This window comes from Etheostoma cragini, chromosome 11, assembly GCF_013103735.1.
Source record: "Etheostoma cragini isolate CJK2018 chromosome 11, CSU_Ecrag_1.0, whole genome shotgun sequence".
Lineage (NCBI taxonomy): Eukaryota > Metazoa > Chordata > Actinopteri > Perciformes > Percidae > Etheostoma > Etheostoma cragini.
In genome coordinates this window covers 2,058,003-2,069,366 of record NC_048417.1, presented here as the reverse complement: position 1 = coordinate 2,069,366, position 11,364 = coordinate 2,058,003, and the positions used below count along the sequence as shown (strand labels likewise).

General features: G+C 43.2%; 1 protein-coding gene across 5 annotated transcripts in view; it reads left to right on the top strand.

The window, feature by feature from the left end:
- Window positions 1-914: 914 nt before the first annotated feature.
- glsb (glutaminase b) overlaps window positions 915-11,364 on the top strand; it is a 43,592-nt gene continuing 33,142 nt past the window's right edge. For 4 of the 5 annotated variants that reach the window (XM_034884600.1, XM_034884601.1, XM_034884603.1 and 1 more), the window contains exons 1-4: window positions 915-1,330; window positions 8,701-8,797; window positions 8,938-9,059; window positions 10,534-10,663. In XM_034884600.1, coding sequence (XP_034740491.1) covers window positions 1,032-1,330; window positions 8,701-8,797; window positions 8,938-9,059; window positions 10,534-10,663 — 648 coding nt within the window. In that variant the 5' untranslated portion in view covers window positions 915-1,031. The remainder of the gene's footprint in view (window positions 1,331-8,700; window positions 8,798-8,937; window positions 9,060-10,533; window positions 10,664-11,364) is intronic. The other variant, XR_004658399.1, reaches the window with a different exon arrangement.

The window sequence follows — 11,364 nt, the reverse complement described above, 5'->3', positions numbered from 1 at the left end:
CCCCCCCCCCCGCACACACACACACACACACACACACACACACACACACACACACCCAAGCCTTTACATACATACACACAGTACATAAACAGAGATACATACATGCACACCTGGACTTAAATTCACACCTGGTCACTTTATCACTTCAACACTGGACTCAACACTCAAGCTTTAATAATAAGTTATGTTATGGTCTTTTCTTTGTTTATTTGATGAATGTTCTTATTGTTATTATTATTATTGTTATTTTGTTGTCTTTATACTGTCTTTTTTATCTATTTTTTATTTGTTTTTCTTGCTAAAACTGCTGCTGAAACTTTCAATTTCCTCGCGGGAGTAATCCCAAAAGGATCAATAAAGAGAAGTCTAAGTCTAAGTCTAGGTCTAAGTCTAAGCCACCCCACCCCTATGAGACTACAGGTACAGCGATGATCAATTAAAAACGTCTTCAGTTTCATTTTTAAAAGCTTTTTTCTTTCTGCTGCTTTTAGCTCCATGGACAGCTGTCTCCATGTCTTAGCTCTCTTAAGGTTGTGGTAGCAACATGCAAACACACCAAATTATATTTTACATTAATACTAAATAAATTCCATTCACCTCCTGAGGAAAAACTGGCCTATTAGCATTTAATGACTTATTTAGAATAGCCTACGTTGCCGATGCAGAATCTTATATCCAACCATATGTAATTACTAAAAAAACACAGTCATTAACAGGCTGTATGACGTTTATAAGCAAAGGCTGTAAAACCCCAAAAAACATAAAACAAATTGATGGACACAAAGAAACACCAATAGCACACTTCAGAGCGCCATAAGTCATCTGTGGACGCGGGCATCATCGACACCACCAATAGGAGCCGAGGGGGGGGCGGGAACGTGCGCTTCTATTTATTTTAGGACGCCGGTGCGCGTGAGTCATCGCTCCTCAGACACTCAACGTGGTTGGACAGATATCTCAGCGACCATTCAGCCGCTACCGGATATTCTTTGGCACCGCGACGTTTCCTCTACTTGCCCGACAGGATTGAGATGTTCCAGTTTAGGTTTTCGATAGTGCTGAAGGAGTTGTTTGAAGCCACCCTCAAGCGTCCCTTCCCCGGCTCGAGACAGAAGACCTGGTCCCCGACCCGCCGCCGCTGCTGCTTCGGCACCGCCTCCGTTGACGCCAGAACCGTCTCCCCTCAGCTGAAGGTCCTCCATGCCGCGTCGTACCGCGCCGCGCCCTGCGCCGCCCCGTTCCGCTCGTACTGCACAAAAACCGAAGGGGCCGTGGAGCTGGACGAGCAGCTGAAGAAGGATGTTGTCAGCCCGGATGAAGCCAGTGAAAAGTAGGTCTCAAGTACGGAACGAGCCGCCTGACACCACGGTATGATGGCACGCCTGGCGCTTATGGCCAGCTGTGACGCATGCAGGCGCGAGCGGATGTTCGCCGGTTAACCGCCACAAAGGCTGTATTAAAAGCGCACTAGAGCGCCTAATATGAAGCTAACTTAACACCCTGCATCCTAACATGTAAGATACAGATATATTGCTTATACAAAGAGAAAATAACCTCACTCATAACACAGAAAGCTAGTTAGTGTAATAACCCGGATAACGTTCTGGCCTAACAGCACCAGCAGCTATCGCAGCATGTGGGACTTCCTCACACCGGTGTAGGCTCCGGTGGCTTTGTGCCAAGCAGCAATATAAATACGTCTCCTTCAAATTCCAACGCTTTAACTTCACTCAAAGTTAATTAGGGTTTTACTTGGCTGGCTTTTGTACCGTTTGTGTTAGCTAGTCATCCCTGAGGAGGTCCTACGCAGCATGGTGCGCCAGGTTTGAAAGTGAAATAGCAGTAGCATCGTCATTCAAAACCTGTCATATCTGTTATAACAGAGTTACTACTTATAAACTGTATGTGGCAGCCGATGGTCAGGCCACTCACTTTGTTGTTAGGTTGTTATATTCCTGCCTGGTTGGAGACCAGGACCGGGTTTTTAGCTTCTGGTGGTTTTCTACTGTGACCTTCTAATCTCCTTGGGTCACAGCTGGAGGGCTGATCCGGACTACTGACAAAACCTGCTCTCTGAGCTGTACAGTAGGACCGTAGTCTGATAGGAAGTGGAAAACTTGAGCACTGCTTCATGGGACAGTACGTACATAGACAATATAGTAAGTAAAATATTGTAGACTGTATAATAATTTGTTATCTTAATGCACAGTACTAATGGTATTAGTAGTGTTATTATCATGTTTGCTCTACCTGTCATTCCCTGACATATTGGTCCTTTTTAGGATGCTTAGGACAACGGTGACCTTGGAAACTGTTCTCTATATTTGAGATCCGGTCTGTGATTCATATTTTATGGGTCAGCAGCACAAAAAAAAGGTGTTGTGGCACGTGACGAGACCAGATTACTGACGATGACTCACAAGCTAAACCTCAAAAGTCTCACATCCCATTCTGTGCATGAGGAAACAATCAATCTCATCTCCAGTCTGAGTCTTTTTAGGGGAAATGAATTAACGGGATTACATTTTTTGACACATCAGGGTTTAGTTGTTAAGCTGTAGACTGAGCTGTGAGCTAGTAGTAAATTACAGAGGAAAGGCCAAACCCTTGGAGCTGTTGTCTGCTATAGCTTACAGGAAGATATAGTGCTGGGTTGCTATTACCTTATTAAGGCGTCACAGACATGTTGTACACAAAAAGTGTTCTTGGCTCACAGCCATCTACTCGGAGCAATATGTGGGATCAGTTACAGCTTTAGTGGAAGAGGTGGATAGGATTAAGATATCAAAGACTGACAAATGACTCTTGTGATACACACGACTCAGACAGAAAGTGGAAGACACACTTGTAGATTTTTCGATAGCATGCATGTCTTTATGGAGGGAAGGAACCAGAGCACCCCCATGCAAACAGGGAGAACACACAAACTGGTTCAGAAAGGCTCAGAATGACCTGGATTCGAACCAAGAACCTTCTCGCTTTGAGGCAGAAGTGCTAACTAAGTGTTGTTAAGCCCTAACACACAGCTTAGTGAAGTGTGCTAAGTCACTGATGGGACTGATGGGACTTAGCACACTTAGGAAATGTGCTTAGGAAGTTTCCACCCTCTCCGGCCAGATAGTTGAAACCTCGAACATTGAGGCCATGTCGTCTCCCTTTCACATCTTTTAATCTATGGTAGGCTAATCTTAGCATTTCTTGGGCCTCTAAAGCACCTCACGTATGAACTGTTATTTATGGTCCTGTGTCTCCCAAAACATGCACTTTTTTACTAAAAAGCCAGCTAAAAGAACGGCAGAGAACATAGAGGATTAAGGATTGATGTAATCAAGCATGTTAAGATGGCTAGACCAGTGACGTGTGATGTGAATCGAACAATAAGTGCACTGAGTGCTCTATGATTAAATAAATAATGGCCATTTATACTGCCCTCTAAAGCCAGAGGCCTAGAACTCCTCCAGAGCAAAAAGACATGTTAAAATCCAGACTTTTTGCCTCACATCCAGGGAACTCAACGTAGTCTGCTTTCACCAATGAGCAGCCATCCAGAGGCTAACGGACTCTGCCTGGCAAGAGGACAACAGGTCTACAATGTAGAGAAACTGGGTGTTTTAAGGCTGTTTTTATTCACACCTGATGTGTTTAAGCAGTTTAAACATCCTGTGGTCCGTTTGCCCGTTTAGTTCAGTTCACACACCCTCACAAGATTATGTGATATGGACATGTGTAAAATAATAGTTTTGCTGTTTTCTCTGATTCTCCGGTGGCCGACGGGGAAAAACACCTGCAACTTCAGAAAACACGTGCAAATAGATAAAATGCATGCTGTCATTTGACAACACATGCGCAGCATTTAGCAAACGCGCTGCAAATACACACAAAACAACCAAATATAGAAACTATGCAAAAAGAAAAGCAAACACCTGCCAACCTATGGGAACAGTTGTGATCATGCTGTAGTTTCTTGTCTACAGATACAGAGTCCTGCTTAAGTTTACACACCCAGTCTAAAGTGGATTAAAGGAGGACTAAAAAAAACATCTTTTGGAAATTGATCTTAATGCCTTAATTCCAAACATTTAGCAACATCCAACCTTTTAAGGACACCATTTTTCTTTGTTTTCACCATACCTAGAGATTGGCATGATGTTATTTCAGTTAGCTTAACAGCTGGTTTGATTTGCATTGAGAGATGATCTTATGGAAAGTTCTCCATGCCGATCTCTATGTATGGTGAAGGGTATGTGATGATGGGGGGGTGGGGGGGGGTGGGGGGGGGTTAATTCCAAAGGCCAAGGGAACTTTATCAGGATGCATAGTATCCTGATCCATGTAATAACTGACCTTTAATAATAAACATGTGCCTGCCTCTATGGGAATTAACATAGGGGGGTGTATGCTTATGTCCCTGTATTTTAAGGAACACTTATTTATTTACAATACATTATTCATTCCCAAAGAACATTTTTGTCCCTTAAAGGTTTGATTTTCCTAATTTTTTTTTTAACTAAGGCATTAAGATCAATTTCCAAAAGGTGTTTTTTTTATTTCTTTTTTTTATCAACTTTAGCCTGGGTGTGTGAACTTATTCTAGCCACTGTACATGCAAATCACGAGCCTTAAAGGGACATTCCGGTGAGTCAGTATTGCCCTTCTGTGAAGTTAGGGGACTTGCAGGGGACCGATTATGAAAATACTTTTAAAGTCAACGCAGCTGAGGCTCCTATCCTTGGTACTGTAAATGCACAGGATTTTTCTTAAAGGTTTGTAGTCCCCGTTAAGCTAAGAAACTGTGATGAACACTGACACCATCAACAAAGCTCCTCCAGAGCCAATACACGACTGTTTTCCCAGGCAGGGGATGACGCCACATGACTAATACATTGATCCTGATGTGCCCATTTAATAGCTCAAATACTTCCTAATTTCCCCTCATGTTTTGTGCGGTCGCTGCACAAAGTGCAGCCACTTCGGTCTTTTCACGCTTCACAGCAGAAAGTGCACACTCTCGAAACAAACACTCTTCCCCTGCTAAAAGGCGTGTCCGTGCTTAATGAGCTTTTCACAACCTTGAATCATTTCTCAGTCACACGCAACAGCGAACAGTATTTAAGTGCGGTTGCACAGGTTGTCTGATTCATGATTGGTGCTTCATCATTCTATCCATACTTATTATTAACTATGAACATGTCATGAGTCTCCGAGCTTGCACCTGTTGACTGCTGCACGGCTGCAGGGCAGATGTAGTGACAGATGTCAGGGCAAATAACACTCCCTATGAATTAGGCATGCCCGACAGACGGCATTTTTGTCGATCTTGGCTTGTCGAGGTGCCGTTACCGTGGCTGTGTGTGGAGTGTTTACTCTGCGGAGAGCACAGAATGTGACAAAAAGAGATGAAGGCCGGGAGGAGGTGAGACTGAATCCTGGAATGCTGATTTGGGCCGTGTGCAGCACATCTCAGTGTCAGTGAGTACGTTTACATGCACACCAATATTCCACTATTATTACGAATATGGCAATATCCTGAATTTGATAGAGGTTATGTAAACAGCATATTCTGGTGGGATTTTCCGAATAAGGCCTTTTTCTGGATATAGCATTTTCTGATTGAGACATGAGCGGTATTCCACTATTATTTAGATTTTAGAGGCATTCTTTGGACATGTATACAGCGCATTCGGAATATGTGTCTCACTCATGGTTTTTACCGCAGTTTAAGGCTTCTTGCCTGTTTCAGCTTATGGTCAGCTCTGTGCATTGCTATGGTTGCTTTACAAAATCCAACCAGCCAACAATTTTCAAGACCCGATAAGAAGAAGGAACAGCAACTCTTTAAGAAATTTTTTTTTTAATAACTTTTCCACCTTTAATTGACAGGACAGCTAGGGGTGAGAGAGTTGGAAGACATGCAGGAAATCGTCCCACATCAACCCCATTTTGAATGCTGATAGTGTACTGAGCTGAGTTAGCCCCACTCCAGACCCTGCTGCTGTGTCAGGACCAGCGTGTGAACGGGCCACAGTGTTGGCTTTATTAATCCAAGAGCCACAGAGGGCTGGCCAGGGCTGAAGATGAGAAAATCCCTGGAATTTAGACCTGGTCTAACACTGACGCCAGAACTATGTGTCAGATCGCACGTAGTGGTGGGCCAATGGGTTTGTGTAATATAATTATTAGAGATACTGGACCAGCACTAAGTACTAATCTGCATTCACTAGTGGTGATATTTGGTGTTGTTAAAAGATTTAAAAGCTTTCCAATTGGTCTTGTATCTATAACCCTTATTTCTGTCCTTCATTATTAATTCTTTGCAGGCATGGATGTTGTTAGAACTGCATATTTGCATAAAAAAGCTCTCATTTGCACTTATTGTAGGTTTAGAAACAAAAAAATACAAATCTTCCAACTTAGACTATGACACAAGTAGAAATGAGGGCACCTGAAAATGCATGTGGTCACACTAATTACAGATAGAAACTACTGTCTTTCTGGTAAGTTAATTATTGCAATTGATTTAATAGATTTTCTTTTAAATAACAGCCTCCACTTTCAGTATTTCAATATTAACTTTAACATTGTAAATCCAGATGTATTGCTTTTGATAACCATTAATAAACCTGACAAGGGAAAAAGAAGAGCCTAATTTTAAACCCGGATGTAATGACATGACTAAGTATAGAAGCCAATAGCTTCCATTGATTATACCCCCCCCCCCCCCCCCCCCCCCCCCCCCCCCCCCCCCCCCCCCCCCCCCCCCCCCCCATGGTGTGTTTCCAGTAAACAGGTGCTTTAGCGAAGGAGAGGTTGCTGTGCCTCCATTTCTGTGACGTGTTGTGGGTGAACAGTGTAACCTACAAATGTTTACGCTGTTTCATTACGGCCATGTTTCTTTTTTACAAGTTGTCATGCTTGTAAAATGAACAGTGCGTCTTCTCCGTCTCTGCATCAGTAAATCTGGGGTCGAGACCGCGGTCTGGTCACTTATCCCGGCTAGCTACACCTGGCTGGACACAGCTTCTCTCTCATCCTGGCAGCGCTTTGTTTAAGCTGGGTGCTGTGTGTGTGTGTGTGTGTGTGTGTGTGTGTGTGTGTATCTAATCTAGGCCATTAGCGACTGGACGTGACATGTGGGCGTGGCAGCCTCAGCGATTCATGCTCAATGACTTATTTCCGAGAAACTTATCGGCACGTTTTTGGTAAACAAAAGATTTAAAGCAGTGCTTTTGCATGATTCTTTGTAGAGAAACTCAGTTTTTCAGATCTGTTGATTAAATCAACGAGTCATCGATCAGTCGACAAAATCAAACGAGGGTTAGTCGACTAAGAACTTCTTTAGTCGAGGACGGCCCTGCTGTGAAGCAGGTTGGATTTTCTTAATGCAGAGCTCTTTTGCTACCGTCTCTTTGGCATTGCACAAGTATAATTCAGTTTTTGACTTTGTGTTTACTATAATCAATACTACATAACTCTTATCAGGGCTCATCTCTACTACTTTAACCCATCTCTGTTTCAGTCCAGCTTTGGTTCTGCTCTTGTCTCCTGATTCCCGGTTTCAAAACACAGTGTTGCTCATCAGGCACCACTGCCAACAGGAATCATTCAGTAATGTTGTCCTGCACTATGAAGGCTGTCCCACAAACACACACACACACACGCACACACACACGCACACACACACACACACACACACACACACACACACACACACACACACACACACCTCTGTGGCTAATGCTTACACATGGATTGCATATATCCAGTATGTGTGGGTCCAATCCCTCACTAATGTGATAAGACTATCAACAGCCACAGATAAGCTCTGTGTTGACACTGGCAGGACTGGCGGGAACAGGCTTGATGGTGGCTCATGCTAAAGGGCTTTTGCATACACAACATGCCTTAACTGCAGTTGCACTAGTATATTGACATAAGAAATGTTATATTACATGTCATTTAGCTGACGCTTTTATCCGAAGCTACTTTCAATTAAGGGCTTTCAACCTTAAAGGTACAACCTCCAGACAACAAGTAGTTTTAAAATAGCAAAACTACAAAGAGCCAAATGAAAGTGCAGCTCTAAAAATATATATCTTTTTATTTATTTGTTTATTTTTCCAAAGGTGCAGTCCGATGAGATGTGGTTTTTAGCCTTCGGCGGAGGATGTGTAGGCTTTTGGCCGTCCTGATGTCAATAGGGAGCTCATTCCACCATTTAGGAGCCAGGGCGGAAAACAGTCGGGATTTTGTTGAGTGATTAGTTGTCCCTCGCTGTGAGGGGACAGCAAGCAGGTTGGCGGGTTGGGGTCTAGGGTTTGACCACCGTGCCCTGGATGTAAACTGGGGCTCAGTAAGCCCAGTAGGCAGGTACTAGTGTCTTGAAGCGGATGCGGGCAGCAGCTGGTAACAGGAGCGGCGTCGTGTGAGAGATGTTCCTACTATTTCTGCTCATTAGGGGTGGGGGGGAAAAGCTAAATACTCAATACCATCGAATCGCAATACTTCTACAATCCTAATACTTCTAGAACCCCATTAATGAAAATCACAATACAAATCAAATCCCCACCCTTGTACCATCAAAGATTTGATTTGGGACAAAACCATAATGTCCCCGCCCTGCTGCTCATCCCATGTACTTTACTCCAGAGGTCCCACTGTTCACACGTGTGTTTGTGTCTGTCTACCACTTTCCAAACCCAGGAGAAGAACTGCAGGCATTCTCCCCAGTTTGGAGGACTTGCTCTTCTACACAGTCGCAGAAGGCCAAGAGAAGATTCCTGCTCATAAGTTTCTCACAGTAAGTCCAAATCCAGGTCAGCGTGGTGCTTGGTGCTAATGTCACAGCATTGATAACACCCAGCTCATGTATTTTCACTTTTGATTGTTTCCTTTACATTGTTTCCATTCAGAGGTGTTTCTAAATACTCTTTATTTTAGGCGCTTAAAGCCACCGGGCTTCGCACTGGAGACCCCAGACTGAAGGAATGCATGGACACCCTTAAAGAAACTCTAAGGAACACCAAAGATGGCGTCACGCTGGACAGGCACCTATTCAAGAAGTAAAGTTTTATCTCCATCATGTACATACTGATAATGTATACTTTATTAATCCTGCAAGGGGAAATTACAATTTACATTCTTAATAACATGTTGTTATTACACACATTACAACACACATTACACACAGGCCTGAATTACACACACACATACTGGCATACTGGACTGGCACCTCTCCAGCTACCAGTCCACTTTCTTAATCATGTTTCCCAGGAACCTTTTATATCTATCTTTAGCCCCAAAATGCATTTCATACATTTTAATGACCATATTATTTTAATGAGCAAAACATACTTACATTTTAAATGCATAATTGCAAAAATGTATCCATCAACAAGCATTTAGGCAGCAATTCTGTTTTGTGTGAGTTGTGCACTCCCGTTGTAATAAAGTCTATGATTGAGGTCCTTCTATTAAGTAAGAAGATAGACGGGGTGTGAGGTTATGCAGCAATGCAATAATTGGTGGTTTCTCATAGATATTTTAACAAGATTCAACTATACCTTGGAAACCCAAATTGCTAATACTTGAATGTAAAGTATCTGCACAGACATAGCTAGACAATCCTGCAGTAGTGCCGTGTACCGCACCCCCCTTACCAGAGTATCGTAAGTTAGAGCCAGAATGGCGGGGTGCCTTTAGTGAGTGACGGAGAGTAGCGTATGACTGACGCTGTGTGGGAAGACGACAAGCTAGAGCTTCTCAAGACACGCTGGCTCTATCTGTCGTATGTCTTTCACGTGTTATTTTGTTTTAGTTTCAGTTTGAGTGTGCTATAGTAACCCTGCCCAGTGGGAAAATCACAACTTCCTTCCTTTCTTCAATAAAAAAAAATGTAGAAGTCAATAGAGTTTTGTCTACAGGATGTTAATCATTATTTAGTTTCACTTCTAGTGTGTGTGTTTTGGTGCCATACTGGAAAATCATTGTTCTAGAAGTACCACGCCCGTAGCCGCCAGTAGTTTCTCTCAGGACGCTGATCGGTCAGAGTCACGCTGGCTCAGACACAAATGCATCGCTTGAAGCCTGACAAGAAGGATTTTCCTGTGATCCCGCGAGATCTCGTGAAATAGTGAGAATCCAGATGCCGTGCGAGGTAAACACCAAGGTGGTTGGCACTCATTTGTCCACAAAGGTGCTTCACTTTCCTCAAATTGTTTGGCCGTGGTAACCTGTAGTAGTAACCACTAAAAGTGAGCATCAACACGTCCCATAAATCCTTGGATAATGTCACCAACACCCTGAACGTGGTTTGTATCATCTATCACTACATGGATTCTCATTGGATCACACTATATGGCTAAAAAAGCAGCTGATCAATATGTTTATGATGAAGCCTCTTCATCAGACCCATTCTTTACCATTCATGTAAGTTTGTCAGACTTCAGGGTTGCAGACGACTTGGTTGACAAACTTTTGCCTCCAACTGCATGCGGTCCCAGTGTTACAGCATGCTGTTTGTGGTTTATTCATCAGGTGTGTCCAGAGCAACATTGTCCTGCTCACTCAGGCCTTCCGCAAGAAGTTCGTCATCCCCGACTTCCAGTCCTTCACCTCCCATATTGATGAGCTGTATGAGAGTGCCAAAAAGCTCTCTGGAGGACAGGTGTGTCCTTTCATCCATGCTTCTTTTTTCCCATCTTAATGGTTTTAGTTTGTTCTAACAGTGTGGTTTCAGTCTGCATTCAGCTGGTATGTGTAATCAGTCCTTAATTACACATCCAGCAACACTCTGGTCTGATAAACCACTGTATCAGCACGCTGCCATCCTACGATTAAAGTAAACATCCACCCCAGGACATGTAAAAAGAAATATCCCAGTGGTGTTCCCAGCTAGCTGATACTTTAACATACTGGTGCAGGAATCTCTTTGGCAGCTTGTTTCTGTATGTTATGTGCTAGCTACAAAATTGTTGGGACCTGTTGAAAAGGAGAGGACCATGAAAAAACAGGAATCATGGTGATGATTAGGACTGGGTCTCACCTATGATTTTTCAAATTGATTCTGATCCACAAGGTCAAGATTCAAACCCATTTCCAGTTGAATATCAGTTAGGTTAGGGGAAAATCCGGTGCAATACCAGTTTAGCTTGGGTGTAAAAGAGGTTCTGCTGAAAAGTAACAAGCAACTCTCAAATATCTTTTATAATGCATCAGGTCAAGGGTTTCTTTAAAGGTCCTCTAAGCGATGTCACGCGTGTTTTAGGCTACATTTGTTGTGACATACACAAACATCTCCTCACTATCTGCTAGCTGCCTGTCCCCAGAACACACTGTAAAAAACATCTAACTATCTGCTAGCTGTCT